Source organism: Triticum aestivum, chromosome 2A, assembly GCF_018294505.1.
Source record: "Triticum aestivum cultivar Chinese Spring chromosome 2A, IWGSC CS RefSeq v2.1, whole genome shotgun sequence".
NCBI lineage: Eukaryota > Viridiplantae > Streptophyta > Magnoliopsida > Poales > Poaceae > Triticum > Triticum aestivum.
The window spans coordinates 22,198,913-22,214,562 of NC_057797.1; the positions used below are offsets into that span (position 1 = coordinate 22,198,913).

General features: G+C 45.3%; 1 protein-coding gene across 1 annotated transcript; it reads right to left on the minus strand.

The window, feature by feature from the left end:
* Positions 1-8,237: 8,237 nt before the first annotated feature.
* LOC123187139 (ABC transporter G family member 25) lies at positions 8,238-14,060 on the minus strand. Its single transcript, XM_044598913.1, has 14 exons — positions 13,751-14,060; positions 13,514-13,590; positions 12,220-12,489; positions 12,036-12,099; positions 11,794-11,937; positions 11,671-11,705; positions 11,499-11,572; positions 10,525-11,411; positions 10,145-10,441; positions 9,590-10,054; positions 9,353-9,501; positions 8,972-9,261; positions 8,744-8,868; positions 8,238-8,598 (listed from the first exon to the last, which is right to left on the minus strand). Exons 1-14 carry the CDS (start codon positions 13,957-13,959, stop codon positions 8,442-8,444), a joined length of 3,243 nt encoding a protein of 1,080 aa, XP_044454848.1. The 5' UTR covers positions 13,960-14,060; the 3' UTR covers positions 8,238-8,441.
* Between the last annotated feature and the right edge of the window lie 1,590 nt (positions 14,061-15,650).

A 15,650-nucleotide genomic window follows, 5' to 3' on the forward strand; every position in this document is an offset into this window, starting at 1 on the left:
GGTGTGTTCTTTCAAGAATGCTCTGTAGGACAGCACCTTTGCTATGAACAGCCAACATGAACATATTAAGGCAATATTGCCAACCTGCCTTACAGCACTTGAGAGTTCTGCATCTTCACTAGAGAGGGTCTCACATAGAACTCTCCTCAGTTAAACCAACAACTTGTTCTTCCCAGGTCCTAATTCACGGGATCTCCGATCACATAGGTTGGGTTACCACTATGGTGTAACATCCACGGGTCTCATACCCATCTCTCTCAATGCACCTTCTATCACATTACGCGATAGTCCCTTCGTAAAGGGATCTGCCAGGTTTTTGTCTGTCTGAATATATGTGACAGTTATCACTCCGGAGTTTCTCATTTTCCTGACAGACTTGAGACGTCTCTTAATGTGTCTTGATGACTTCGCATTATCCTTAGTACTGTTCACTTTGACAATTACCGTTTGGTTGTCACAGTTCATAAGGATCGCCGGTAATGGTTTTTCAACCACCGGCAAGTCCATCAAAAGATCACGCAGCCATTCCGCCTCAACAGTGGCTGTATCTAAAGCAGTAAGTTCTGCTTCCATGGTTGACCTCGTCAATATGGTTTGTTTACAAGACCTCCATGACACTATGCCACCTCCAAGAAGAAATGCATATCCACTTGTGGCATAGAGCTCATCAACATCTGAGATCCAGTTAGCATCACAGTATCCCTCGAGCACAGCAGGGTGCCCTGAATAGTGTATCCCATAGCTCATTGTACCGTTGAGATAACGCATGACCCTTTCAAGTGCATGCCAATGATCAGTACCCGGGTTAGACATGAACCTACTCAACTTGCTCACAGCAAAAGAGATATCAGGTCGTGTCGCGCTCGCAAGGTACATGAGCGAACCGATCACTTGAGAGTATCTCAGTTGATCTCTCGGTCCTTTCTTATTCTTTCGCAGTGTTACGCTGGGATCATAAGGCGTTGGAGAAGGCTTGCTGTCTATAAAGCCAAACCGGCTCAAGACCTTCTCAACATAGTGTGATTGCGTTAACGTAATCCCACTCTCATCCTTAATCAGCTTAATGTTCAGAATCACATCAGCTTCTCCCAGATCTTTCATATCAAAGCAACTTGATAGAAAAGACTTGACTTCAGTTATCACACTCATACTTGTACCAAAGATCAGTATGTCGTCAACATACAAGCACAGTATAACCGTATCGCCCCCACCATGGCGCGCACCTATCAGCCTCATTAATAACAAAGCCCGCAGAAGTTAGAGTTCTGTCAAACTTCTCATGCCATTGCTTAGGTGCTTGCTTCAGCCCGTACAAAGATTTTAACAATTTGCACACCTTTCCCTCTTCACCCTTTACCACAAACCCATCAGGCTGATCCATATAGATTTCCTCTTCCAACTCTCCGTTAAGGAAAGCTGTCTTTACGTCCATTTGATGAACGATAAGACCATAAGAGGCAGCCAGGGAAAGTAGTACCCGAATGGTGGTCAGTCTAGCAACAGGTGAATAGGTGTCAAAATAATCTTCGCCTTCTCGCTGAGTGTAGCCCTTGGCTACAAGCCGTGCCTTGTACTTTTCAATAGTACCATCAGGCCTTAGCTTCTTCTTGAACACCCACTTACAACCCACTGGTTTGCAACCATAGGGTCGTTCAGATAACTCCCAAGTTCCATTGGAAAGAATCGAGTCCATCTCACTATTGACAGCTTCTTTCCAGTCATCTGCATCAGGAGATGCAAATGCCTCTGCAATGGACGTGGGAGTATTGTCCACAAGGTACACAATGAAATCATCACCAAAGGATTTTTCAACCCTCTGTCTCTTACTCCTCTTGGGAGCTTCATTGTCATCCTTCTCATGGATTTCCTCAAAACGTGGTTGTTCAGAATAATCACTAGATTTACTAGATTCAGGAATGAGCTCAGAAGAAAATGTAGCAGGTCTATGCGTATCTTTCATAGGAAACATATTCTCAAAAAATGTTGCATCACGAGATTCCATAATACTATCAACATGCATATCAGGTACCTCAGATTTAACCACTAAAAATCTATAGCCAACGCTATGCTTAGCATAGCCTAGAAAGACACAATCCACTGTCTTTGGTCCGAGTTTGCGTTTCTTGGGAATTGGAACGTTGACCTTAGCCAAACATCCCCAAGTGCGCAAATAAGAAAGTGATGGTTTTCTCCCAGCCCACTCCTCATAAGGGGTCTTATCTTTATTCTTGTTCGGAATTCTATTCCGGACATGACATGAAGTCAATAAAGCCTCCCCCCACCATGCCTTAGATAAGCCAGCAGTGTCCAACATGGCATTCACCTAGTCGGTCAGCGTGCGGTTTTTCCTCTCAGCAACCCCGTTTGACTGAGGCGAGTAGGGAGGCGTCCTCTCGTGAATAATACCATGTTCCTCACAGAAATCATCAAAAACTTTGGGAAAATACTCTCCACCAAGATCCGACCTAAGACGTTTGATCTTTCTGTCTAATTGATTTTCAACTTCAGCCTTATAGATTTTAAAGTAGTCCAATGCCTCATCTTTAGTTTGCAACAGATAAACATAGCAGAATCTAGTAGCATCATCAATTAACGTCATGAAATATCTCTTTCCACCTTTTGTCAACACACCATTCATCTCACACAGATCAGAATGTATGAGTTCTAGAGGTGCCAAGTTTCTCTCCTCGGCTGCCTTGTGAGGCTTCCGAGGTTGTTTTGATTGCACACAACTATGGCACTTAGAACCTTTGGCAATAGTGAAATTCGGAATTAAACTCATACTGGAAAGCCGAGACAGTAAACCAAAATTAACATGACATAAACGAGAGTGCCAAAGACTAGCATCCGAATCAACATTGTCACAGATATGGTATACTGACTTATTACAAAACTCAGAAAGTGATAAGCGGAACAAGCCTCCGCACTCATAGCCTTTACCAATAAATTGTCCAAATCTCGACACAACTACTTTATTGGACTCAAATACTACTTTAAACCCATCTCTGCAGAGTTGGGAGCCACTAACGAGATTCTTGTTTATTGTAGGGACATGCTGCACGTTCCTCAGCTGCACGATCTTTCCCGAAGTAAACTTCAGATCTACCGTGCCAACACCATGAACAGTAGCAAGCGAACCGTTCCCCATTATGACGGGAGAATCTCGGACGACCTGATAAGAAGTGAACATAGAGATGTCAGCACACACATGAACATTAGCACCCGTATCAATCAACCAACTTGGAGATTGAAAAGCTGAAAGCACAAACGGTAAATTACCGTACCCATCAGCACCGCTAGCGGTCACGACGTTGACATTCTTCTTCCGGTCTGCACGGTCTGGGCAGTCCTTGGAGAAGTGGCCGACTACTCCACAGGTGTAACACCCTAGTCTGGCCAGCTTGTTCGGCTTCTTCTTCTTCTTGAAGGTAGTAGTATTGACAGGCACATTTGTCGGAGGCTTGTAGTTCCCTTTCTTGCTGTTGTTGCTGTTCTTGTAGTGTGAGTTTTTCTGCACCATGTTGGCGCTAGACTGACCCTCAACACCTCTCTCATGAGCATCCTTAGCCCGAGCTTTCTCCTCAACATCAAGAGACGCTATCAGGTTTTCAACCGATATCTCCTGTCTCTTATGTTTGAGCATTGTGGCGAAGTTCCTCCACGAAGAAGGCAACTTTGCAATTATGCACCCAGCCACAAACTTGTCAGGTAGGACGCACTTGAGTAGTTCAAGCTCCTTTGCAATGACCTGTATTTCATGAGCCTGTTCGACTACGCCACGGTTGTTCACCATCTTGTAGTCGTTAAAGCTCTCCATGACATACAGTTCACTGCCTGCATCGGTTGCACCGAATTTAGCATCCAGTGCATCCCAGAGTTCTTTGGCGTCTGTTATGTGCATATACACATCTCGCAGACGACCCTCAAGAACACTCAGAACACAGCCTCTGAAGGCAGTAGTGGCATCCTTGAACTTAGTCTGATCTTCCTCAGACATAGCTCCTTCGGGTTTGCCCTTACTGACCTCCCAGATCTTCAGGGCCTCAAGCCAGAGTTGGCATTGAATCTGCCACCTCTTGAAGTTCACCCCGGTAAACTTATCCGGTTTCATCGCATCGGTAAATCCAGCCATTGATAAATTAGGAAATTGCCTACAGTTAGGTTTTTGGATTGTTGGATAATTAGGCATCGTTTCCATAATTAATTCCAGCATATTAAACATGACGACAGCAGCTACTAACATGTGAAACTCCAATACAGTAGATGTACTAATCAACATGCAGAATAGCAGCAACGGATCGCTAAGCACGTACACAGTAAACATGTTTAGACAACGAACAGATACACTGCGCACGTACCGAGCGTTTGCAGATGAAGCAGCGGTTCCCGTTGCGACGGTGTTGTTGATGACAACGTTGGCGATGATCGGTCGAAGACGGCGTCGGTGGCGAACCGCCGCAGCAGCAGGTAGACGAGCCGTGGTGGAAGCAGCAGCGAGCAGTCGCGTGAGGCTCTTCCCAAAAACCTAATTCGCCCTCTCCCGTACAGGATCACAAGAGCGAGTGGTTTCGGAGACCTGCTCTCCCGGTCGCCGGTGCACGCCGGCGCTCGGGATGGAGTAGACTACGGTGGTGGCGCAAGGAACGAGAGCAGCAAAACCCTAGATTGTTTTCGGGGTAGTTTGCGTCGCAGGCAGTGCACGACTTATATAGTGCGGCTCAGGAAAACCCTAACGGAGGCGAACGTGGGCCGAGTCCACGTCGCGCACGTTAGGGTCGGTTACAGTAGCCCACGATTCGGGAGCGACCCAAATTGGCTAACTGTTGACACGTCTGTCACGTTTTTCCTACACAGCAGGAATAAGCTCGGCTCGGCGAGATTCCCGCAACCCGCGCCGCGTCGCGTCGCGTCGCGTCGCGACGAGACGTGCGAGCGGCGGCGGCGGCGTCGGAGGAGGAGTGCGCGAGAGGCTCTCTTGTTCTTACTCACTTACAAGTGGTAGAACACTCCACCTTATAAGGTGGTGTACATCTCCTCCAACTTCCAAGGTGGGACTAAACTTAGCTCCCACTCCCCACTCCACTAGCATGTGAGCTGCCACAAACATGGGCCCATTTGAGATTTCAGAATTTGCTTATTGGGCTGCCCCAAATAATGGGCCCAATTCTAACATCTGTGTACTTTACTTTTTTTTTGGATTTTTTTTCAAATCATTTTGTCATTAGAAATTCAGTGGTGGCACCCCTGTGAGCAAGTTGTTGCCGGATTGGATAGGAAAAGTGAAACAAAACTACGAAGGAGAAAAATTAGCTGGAGAAGTTAAGAAGAGCATTACTGAAGCGAGAAGAGGACAAGATGGTTGAGGCTCGTCCACTCACAGATTTTGATATGATCAGGCATGGAGTGGTCGGTGTCTCTGTACTTGGCGAGGCAACAGTCCGGTGGAACGATGAGGTATATCAGAAAACGAAACTATTATTTCCAAAATAACCTTTTTAAAGCACGGATAATTTTAGGTCATAATATATACGGAGTATATGCCATTCTTTTCACAATTTTTTGCACGCATTTGACTTGCATGGGGGTGTTCTCAGGGAAAATGCATGTGTGCACCAGGCAACTTTCATTGGTCCATGCGGAGGTGGAGCCGATAGCATCAGATTTGTTTTCCACACATGCAAACGAGAGAGAATACAAATTGCACGGGTTCGTACGTACTCGTACGTCTATCTCGTGGCGTGTGGCTCCAAGACGGCGGACTGGTTCTGGTGACAAGTGATCTGTTTTTTAGATTTAGGGGTGTGTATGCAATTATTTTGCCAAGTCAGCTCCTTGCAACCCGGCTCCACTTGTCAAAAAGTGATCAAACTCAGCAAATCACCCGATTAGTGCTATTTGCAACAAGTTTACCGAATCCGCGGTTATTTTTGCAAAAAAATTAGTGACCCGGTGGTTTTCCGCAAACGAAGCCCCAAATGTGGTGGTTTACTGCAATTCACTCCACCCCTATGAATGCACACACGCACACCCTACCCCTATGAGCACCTCCGAAAGACTGAGCTGGCATATCATCTTGAAATTTACGAAGTCGTCGTAGGCACCTCGTCGTCGACAGGCGTCTCCTCCTACTGAATGCACATCGCCGGAAATCCTGAAATAAGTGCGAGCACCAGGACTTGAACCCTGATGGGCTGGGGATACCACAGTCCCTCCAACGATCCAACCACAGGTTGGTTCGCTGAGGCTCGTCTACTCGTGGATTTCGATATGATCAGGCATGGAGTGGTTGGTGTCTCTATACTTAGCCAGGCAGCAGTCCGGTGGAGGTATTTGAAGACAATGTCTTCAGTTCTGCCGCTGCTATTATTTGTTATATGTTTGACACATTCTGCATAGTTTTTTGGCGATTTTTCTGTCCACGCTACTACTCGATGCGATGCCACAGGATGGGGTGGCCCGGTTTTCTCACGGACAAAACTTGCCTGCTCCTCGCGCATGCGCTCATCTGTGCTCCCGCATACGTGTCTTGATTTAATAGGAACAAAATAAGACCCGGCCTCATCCCCTTAAAATCAGGGCGGAAGGTGATTAGATTAGAAAGAAAGAAAAAGAAAAAGACAGCCGTAGGATAAAATGGGAGCACGAATGAGAGCATGGGGAGGGAGCCGGATCCTTTTCTCACGCATGAGGTCCCAGAAGGTTACTCCTAATTAGCGCTTTCTATGCGCCAAGTAAGCGCAGCGGCCCTCGCGAGCTGCTAGCCAGCAAGGAACAGACAACAGAGCACTTCTCGCTCGCTTTTCAAGTTTGACGGCTCAACTATTGACCGGTTGACAACTAACTGGTTCACTGGTTGATAGATGACTTTAAGGAAATTGTGAATCTGGAAAAAGAAGTTCATCATATTTGAGAAAAAATTCATGAATATTAAGTCAAAAAAATAATGTTTCCTAATTGCAAAACAGTAGATAATTTTTTAAAAGTTAATGAATATGAAAAACATAAAAATATTGGAAAAGTTCATGAATTTGATAATACTTCAAAACTTTAATAAAAATACTAATATGAAAAAGTTTATAATTTTGGAAAAAATCACTAAAATGAAAAAAGTTTATGAATTTGAGAAAATTTCACAAGATTTTGAGAAAATTTAACAAAGTTAAAAAAATCCAGATGTATGAAAAACTAAAATTAAAATAAGAAAATAAAATGGAAATGAAAAAATGATAAACAGGAAAAACCAGTCCTGACAAAAAAGATAAAAGAGCGAAAGGATACTTTGAAAAGCTTTCCAAAATCGTCTGGGAAATTTTGATAAGCTTCAGAAAAACTGGGACGAGATTGCTCGCTATGTATTTAGATTTCCTTTTCCGGCACATTCGGTTCGAAGGGTGTACGCTAGATGCAAAAAAAAAAGGTGGCCCTAAAGGCGCCGAATAGGATCTGGTCGAGTGTCCGTCCCAGGTCCCAGCTGATCTACGCAGGGGCCTGAGCCATGGCCATCCATGAGATGATTGTCTTTTGCAGACTTATTATGAGATGTATTGTTCTTTATATCCATTTATTTATTTATTATACAAATTTATTCACTTATTTATTTAGGGTGAGATGTTTTTTTGCGGTACACCTGTGCATAACTCTGTTGCTTAATTACAATTGGAATTTTGTTAAACTAAAGTTAGTCCATTGCCCAAAAATTTCTAAATGGTAGTCTATTTGATGGAACTTAAATTTACACGTAAAAACAAGACACTTAAATTTGAATTTTAATGCATCCTGTACTTTAGCATCCAATAACATTCTGAAATTTAACATTAATTCAATTATGTAAAACATAGATTTTTTTATATTTTAGTTTGATTTGATTTCTTTTGGTTACGTATCTATAGTTTTGAAAAAATCAATTTTTTTACTCTATATTTCAAATTGATGTCTTTTAAGTCGCTTCATGTAGACATGTTCTGCATCAATTAATCATCTTACAAGTGAGGGTGTTGGAAGTGGAGAATGTTGAGGTGAGAAAACATTGTTTGGTCAGTATTTTTGTACAGAAATGCCCAACAACCTGCGCAACGAGCAACGTATGTAACTCGTGAAAGCCCTTTCTTCTGAGCTGCCATTGCTTGACTACTTGAATCATGACATAAACCAGTAAGTTGGATCTAAGAAGATGTTACCCCCCAAAAAAAGGAACCTATGAGCTTCAAATATATGAAAGGGCAGTTGTACATGTCGAGTTGCGAAAATTAACGTGGGCAAACAAAATGGTGTCAATAGTGTCGACTCTTTTGTACATCTGTGTATGAATTCTGTTATTTGTATCTCTCTGTGACTATTCTATAATTTTCAGTAAGAAAAAACATCAAAAATATTTACAAATGTACAGGGGAAAAAAATGAAGAGATTAAATATGAAAAAATTGGTGCAAAATTGCACTGCCCTCATCTCTTCTTCAGCAGAACCATTGCCACAAATGCAACAATCCTGAAGAAGAGACCATACATGAACAGAACCACAATACAGAGTTGGTAGTTGTGAATATTGAAACCGCTCCTGAACAGCAAGCCGCAGCGAGTTATTAGCCAAACTCCAGGATACCTGAAAGAAAGGAAACAGAGTAGCAAAAAAGTGAGCATGCATGAATGGAAGTTTACAAACTCCATATATAACGCGACAATCCCCAACGCATTTGGATGCAGTATCTATTGACAGGAGGTGTTGATGAGAAAGAAAGAAATGGAACCTTTTTGCGTTTGCAATTATGAAGCCCTCTAGTGCCCACTTTGGATAGCTCATATTCTTCAGAAATGTAGGGGTGGTCCTTTGAGTGGATAACAAGGTCAGAACAACAGGTATCAGCGCAGAGCACTGCAGTAAGAAAAAAACGAACAGGTGAGTTAGTCTCTGAATATGTGATGACGAATCATCGGGCGAGAAGCTGGACAGTATGATTAATCAGCACGACACGTACCAGCTGCGCCGAGCCGGGATTGAAACAGATGGCGAAAGTGTATCCTATCCCGGTCACACAATACACAAGTGAGAGGAGTATGACGTAATTACTGCCAATTGATGATCTCGGGTTGTTGAAGTAGTAAAACATGGAGAGGTAAATGATTGGCTTTAAAGCCGTGTTGAAATGATCGATGGTATCCCTGGCAAGAAAGTATGCCAGTGTGCTCATCCCAGATTCTCTTTCCCTCAGGTACTGCAACCGCTCAAGTGAAAATGATCTTAATGCCGCAATCTTGCACAGAAGAGCTGCACCATGGATTCATGCATGGTATCTTAAAGTCAGAGAGCTTTCACAAGGTTAGGTATGACAAGGTGGTGTCTGAATAATTGAACTTACACACGGCAATGATAGTGTAAATATAGCCAGGCATCCCAAATGTCGGGTCACTGAGTTTTGCAATTGTCCCCAAGCAGATCCCAGCTAGACCTAGTATCAGGAAATCAACCCCAAGCAGTCTGCCTTCACGCAGCCGCTGTTTCGTAACTCTGCAAGGAAATGCATGAAGTAACAACTGATCAGATAAGCATTTAAATTTTTTCGGAAGAAGCTTGTAACTGTATATACTGAGTGTACCTTCCGAGGAAGAACTTGTATTGCTTTAGGATTCCTGGTGTTCTTCTGCTGGACAGATCACCAGGTTTCGACAGACGGTGCTCAAGACGGTTGCGTTCTTGTGCAAAAGCGTTAGTTACGCCTGCAGGGAGGCAATGAGGGGTTGATCCAGACATTGAACGATTGATATCAACGTCCGGGCTCTGCTCGCCCATTGCCTTGAGATCATCTTTCATGTCACTTGGCACTTCGTAGCCATTGTACAGCATCCAGTGCACCGGCAAATGCTTCGCCTTAATGCCTGACTCGGGCTTCACAATGCCTTCAAGAATGTCAATGTAATGGTCTGGCGGGTTTACACGGTCGGGGACATGAATCCCAAGAGTGGAGAAGTAGTCCTCAATGGTCTTGATGGGACCATTGTAAACGATAAGGCCTCCTTTTGCCAGAAGTATCAGGTCATCAAACATGTTGTACAATGTGTAGCTGAAGAATGTATAGAAAAAGAAGATATAAGAAACCTTTCAGAAAGATCAGAGTCATCTCTAGGAAAATAAATATTGGCTCGAGAACTACCTCGGTTGGTGAACAACGGCGCAAATGTTCACCCCTTCAAGTGCCTCGTGACGAAGAGCTTTGAGGAGCAGTTGCGACGAGGAACTGTCCAGGCCAGAGGTTGGTTCATCCAGGATCAGCAGAGATGGCTCCATCACCATCTCAATCCCCACATTGACACGCTTCCTCTGCCCGCCAGAGATTCCACGCTTCTCCACCGTCCCAACCACCGAATTCCTGACCCCCTGGAGGTCCAGGGACTCTATAACCCTCTCCACAATGAGAACCCTATCACGGTGTGACATTCTCGCAGGGAGCCTGAAGGATTGCACAATAGAAATGCTAAGAAACTGATGAGATAATTATTCCTGAAAGTGTATCTGATGTACAACCATTATTACCTGCAATTTGCGCTGAACCAAAGGTTCTCCTCGACAGTCAAGTTCCCATGAACGACGTCGTCCTGAGGCACAAAGCCAATGATCTTCTTGTAAGAACGTATACTTCCTTGCGCTCCATTAACAAGGACAGAACCGGTCACTTGATAACCGGTCACCTTCCCGGCCACAGCATTAAGGAACGTCGTCTTGCCGGCTCCAGAGGGGCCCATGACGGCGGTGACACGGCCTGGCTGGAGCTCGCCTGTGACAGACCTCAGCAGCTTCCTTTTTCCAAGTGACAGGGTCAGGTTCTTGAACTCAACCTTGAGCAAAGGCCTGGTCATCTCCTTTTGTAGCTCCTTCACCTTGGCAAGCACTCCGGTGAAGGACATGTTCTTGTTCTCTTCCTGCCTCGCCTTCTCCAACTCTATCTCGCCATACGCATACTTGAATATTTGAGTTTGAGTTGATCTGTGCTTGCCTTTGGGTGCCGGCTTGTCATTGGTAGCAACTACTTCTCCATCGTTGCTTATGTCCATGACAACCGAAGGCATGACTTCGGATATCTCGCTTGTGTTCTGAGCTGAAAACACTATGGAGTCTGACCTTTCATTTGGCCCGGTCGAACCCATCAGGCGCGCTTCCTGCACCCTGTGGCTAGAATTCTCGAGATCTGTCTGCTGACGAAAGGATCTCCTGCGTGAAAATGTGCGTGACAGATGGTCCTGCACGCCGGTCACATGTTTCCTCGCGATCTGTTTGGCTGCCTTCCATCCCTGGTGAGCCCTGAGCTGCTGCCGAGCAAGCTGAATCGCGTTCTCCCTCGACCTCGCTTTCCTTCGTTCACGAATAGTGAGGAACTGACCTGAGCAGTTGTACACGACCAAGAGCGACACGCCTATTATACCCTGCATCAAGTAGCAACAAGCATGAGTTTGGTACTCCATGCTGCAAATACAGCACTTGGTAAGCTAGCAAAATATTACAGGATTTACCACTAAACAAGCGCCCAAAATGATGATGTTTTCATTCGTTTCGTTTTCCTTACATGAGCCTTTAATGACGCATTCTGAAAATTTTAAGGTAAAAGTCAGCTTATCCAAGATGAATACAATGGTGGCATCATTAAAGATGATATCGTGGTGAAGGCATGCTGATTGCGCTTACTCTCTTCTCTGGTGGAACCCAATTTGCAATAATGCCTGCAGAGGAAACAACCAAGAAACAACTTAAAACAGATCCATATAGTGTGTAAGGTGAGATGGAGATGCCATAGGATTAGATCATTACCCGCTGGTACAGGACAATTTGGATGTTGTGCTTGGGCAGTGGTAACCAGCAGGACAGAAGATTTCTTCAGTGCTCCCAAAATCAGCCCATTTGTCGGCGCCACCGCAGCCATTGGTCGAGTTTGGAGTTATCTGGTACTTGTACCTGAGAGAGATACATTTAGCAACTCAGCTAACATGGCTTCTGCATTTGTCTATCATGAAACAAAATGCCTAAACAAATATACAAAGAGGACATCTTACGGATCACAAAGACCAGTGGTTGAGTTCCCTCTGGCACGCGGACAGTACGATCCCAATGGACAAGCTACAGTCATAGGAGACACAAAAACCCGAGTCATTTCACAAGCCGATGCCCGATCTTTGCTGCAAATTTCAGTTAATAACAAATAGTACAGTTATGTGGAAGTGTCCGAAGGAAACTTACGGAGCATGCAGGTGAGACCACGGGGACAGAAGAAGCCCTCGCAGCACGCCTGGCAGTTGGTGGCTCTCAGTGGGATGGTCTCGTTGTCGTTGGCGGCAGGGATCGGACCAACAGAGCAAGCCCACCCCGGCTCACAACCCGGCGACCAAGCGGAGATGCCGCAGTTTATGTTGGTCTCCAGGAAGAGGTTTTTCTCGCCTTTCGGGTTGTACAGGCTTGTGAAGTAGAACTTCGCTTCTGCCGGCGTGCATAAGCGCTGCGGCATGTCACCTGAGTGAGTGCATTCATTCACACATCAGACACCTTACTCATATTATCTGAAACTAGTCTCTTTCTGTATGATACAATGTGAAAAGTATGGGACTCTAGACCTAATACAACATTACATGATAATGGTGGTAACAATTGTCCCACAGCAAGGGATTGATTTTTCGGTTGGGAGCCCGGGGTGTTCTTTTCCCCGCAAAAAAAAAATGTGAAAATGTAAAATAAAATAAGGTCGGATTTGTCAGAAAAGATGGCAAGTCAAACTAGTGGCTAACTCGTGACGATCATACGAATGATCAGAGCAGACAACATTATTTAGAGTTGATCCTGTCAAGCCCAATGATGTTGAGGTCACATTCAAGTATTATTAAACAGATAAAATTTGCGTTGGAAGGCCACTTGGCATGGCCACCTAATACCAAGTCCCTATCAGACCCTTCCAACTCAAGAAAATGCGCCGGAGAAGAGTTCAATTCCAAAAGAAACCGTCTCAATCTATACACGTTGCTTGCCGAACACAGCACTAGTTTACAATACCAGGGAGTGGAAGTTTGCAGTTTCGTTAGGGTGGCAATAGAGCGAATTCCATGTTTGTTCATGCTACTAATGAATTCTGATTGCGCCGACAGTATTACCAAGAAGTAGAATTTGAATTGGAATTTGTTAGCAATAGATCAAATTTTATAGTAGGAGAAAAAAAAAGTGTAAACACTATTTAAAAATGAGGCTATAGCAGGGCGCATTGGGCCGGAGCATATGGATGCGATCCAGTCAAAAAGACCAGACACAGGTTAGCCCGTCGCTAGCAAGTATTTAATTCAGCACTGACTGTGTGTAGCCAAAGAGAATCTTCAACGCGGGATTAAAAAATGAAGAAAGCGGAAGCAAATCGGCGCAAGGGAACTGGTAGCAGCGGTCAATGAGCAACAACCGGCAAGGAAGGAGCAATTCAGCAAACACCTGAGCTGCAAGCACGCACGCACGAATGGATGGATCGAGCATGGAGATGGATGGATGGATGGATCACCTCTGGTGTCGGCGAGGCAGCGCTGCACGAAGCCGAGGTCGGAGGAGTAGTTGAAGGCCCCGTTCCAGTCCTCCTGCCTGCGCAAATCAGCGGCAGAACCAGGATGAATCGGTGCCAACAATATGTCTCCTACGTACGAGAGAGGGGGGGAAACAGAGCTAGCTTCCGGCGTACTTTGCTACGCCACCGGCGAGCAGAGGAGGGAGGGGAGCGGTGGGTGAGAGAGGAGAGACTCACGTGTCGGAGACGCAGAAGCTGAAGCGGTCGGAGATGGTGTGGGCGACGTCGTTGGTGAGCCCCGTGAGCTGCGCCTGCACGCCCCTCATCTCCGGCGGCACCGGCGGCTGCCCGCTGGCACCCCCGGCGAACAGCGCGAGCGCGAGCAGAAGGGAGAGCATCGGCAGGCCGGCCCGCCGGCGGTACCGCGAGTGCCCGGCATCGCGCATTCCGGGACAGAGGAGGAGCAGGCAGGCAGCAGGAGAGGGCGTCTGGGACTAGAGCTGGCTGGGGGGAAGAGCCGAAGAGGAGGAGGGAGACGGTGAAAAATGAGTAGACATGATGTGATTTTAAACGCCTGATGAGTGAGGGGTGGGGACGCGTGCGCGCGCAGTGTACTCACCAACGCACGCACACGGCTTTGAATATTCGGCGGAGCACGTTGAGGTTGAGGCAGGCAGCCGCCGGTGTCATCTGCTCGCGCGCGCGGGGTAGTAGAATGGATGGATGGATAAACAAACCAACGGGGTTTTTGACAGAAGCAACGGTTGGTTGATCCGGAGGCCGGGGTTGGTGGAGGGGCGGCCCTGGATCTGTCCGAGGACTGCTTCTTTGCAGGCACTTGCAGGGTAATTTCTTGCCAGGTAAATTATGTGCGTGTACCTGGCTTCACCTTCACGTTTTTGTCGATTCCGCTCGCCCCTGCAGAAACAACATTCAAAACTTCGTCAGCCACTGAATTGGGTCGATTTGCCTTGAAGATGGTTTGCCACAAGATTTGTTTTTGTCAGTCAGGTTATATGTGGTCTCTCGCGTCAACGAAAAACGGTTTTGATGATGACATGGTGACAGCCTCGCACATGTGGCAGTCTAGTCCTGCATGATGTTGAGAGAAAAAAAAAAGAAAGGATAGGGAATGGAAGCAATCATGAACTCAAATGATAACGCCCACACGTGTGGCACCAAGCAAAAAATTTCAATTAAAGTTTTTCTCTCCTTCAATTTTTAACTTCGCTTATTATCTCAATGCCTTTTTCTATAATATTTATAAATTTTCATAATCATTCCAATCTTATTTATGTTTTTTCACATTTCCCTGCAATTCTTCTCAAATAAATCTTTTACCTCCTACAAACAACTCATGATTGCTTTCTAGATTCTATTATCAGCACCCCCCCCCCCCCGCGGGTCCACACACACAATTATTACATGAGTTTTTAAAATGAAATAAAACCTTTTTTATTTCTTTCAGATTTTTGGTTTCCTTCTGGGTTTGTGTTTTTGTTTTGTTCTTGATTGAGCTACTAATTTCAGAGAAATAATCACTAAGTCATTGTTTAAATCGTTTTCTTGTGTCACAAAATCAAATTTATACGGTTTTGATACTTGTGGGACCAGAATGACCCCATATTTGTCCATGGGCCAAACTTTAATAAGCTTGTAGTAAAAGCCTCGTGCTACTAGACAGGGTCATAAATACCACCTTTCCTTCTCTTAACAACAAGTTAACTGATACTAGTCAACATCATCCATAGGGGACTATGTATATGTCTAAATCAATCTTTGTTTTGACATGGAGCTGGTCAAAGAGATCCTCACATATCCCCGCAAAACAAAAGAAAAAAAAATCATTGTATAAATGATTTGCCTAGAAAGTGTTTCGCCTTGACTTGGTTTAGACTACATATAGCACCTGACTGCGCCCTGGATGACCATATTAAGCACCTCCGATAGTGTTCAAACTTTAATAAAACAGGCGGACATTTGACTGGCCCTCGTGTCATCGTCCCCGGCGGCTAGAGAAAAAACCCTAAGTCCTCCCCCTCGTCGAAGCTCAGGGTGACCCCAAGGAAGGAGGCAACATAGCACTTGGTTTTTGTCGATGTGGCTTGTCCCTCCGCCCCCCGAGACTCATTTTCTC

Excerpts from the sequence above, each read along its gene's own strand:
- LOC123187139 (XM_044598913.1), bottom strand. The coding sequence starts at position 13,959 with ATGCGCGATGCCGGGCACTCGCGGTACCGCCGGCGGGCCGGCCTGCCG. Across the intron at positions 9,502-9,589 it reads TACAAGTTCTTCCTCGGAAG|AGTTACGAAACAGCGGCTGC; the intron begins GTACACTCAGTA and ends ATTTCCTTGCAG. Across the intron at positions 9,262-9,352 it reads TTACACTATCATTGCCGTGT|CTCTTCTGTGCAAGATTGCG; the intron begins GTAAGTTCAATT and ends TCCATGGTGCAG.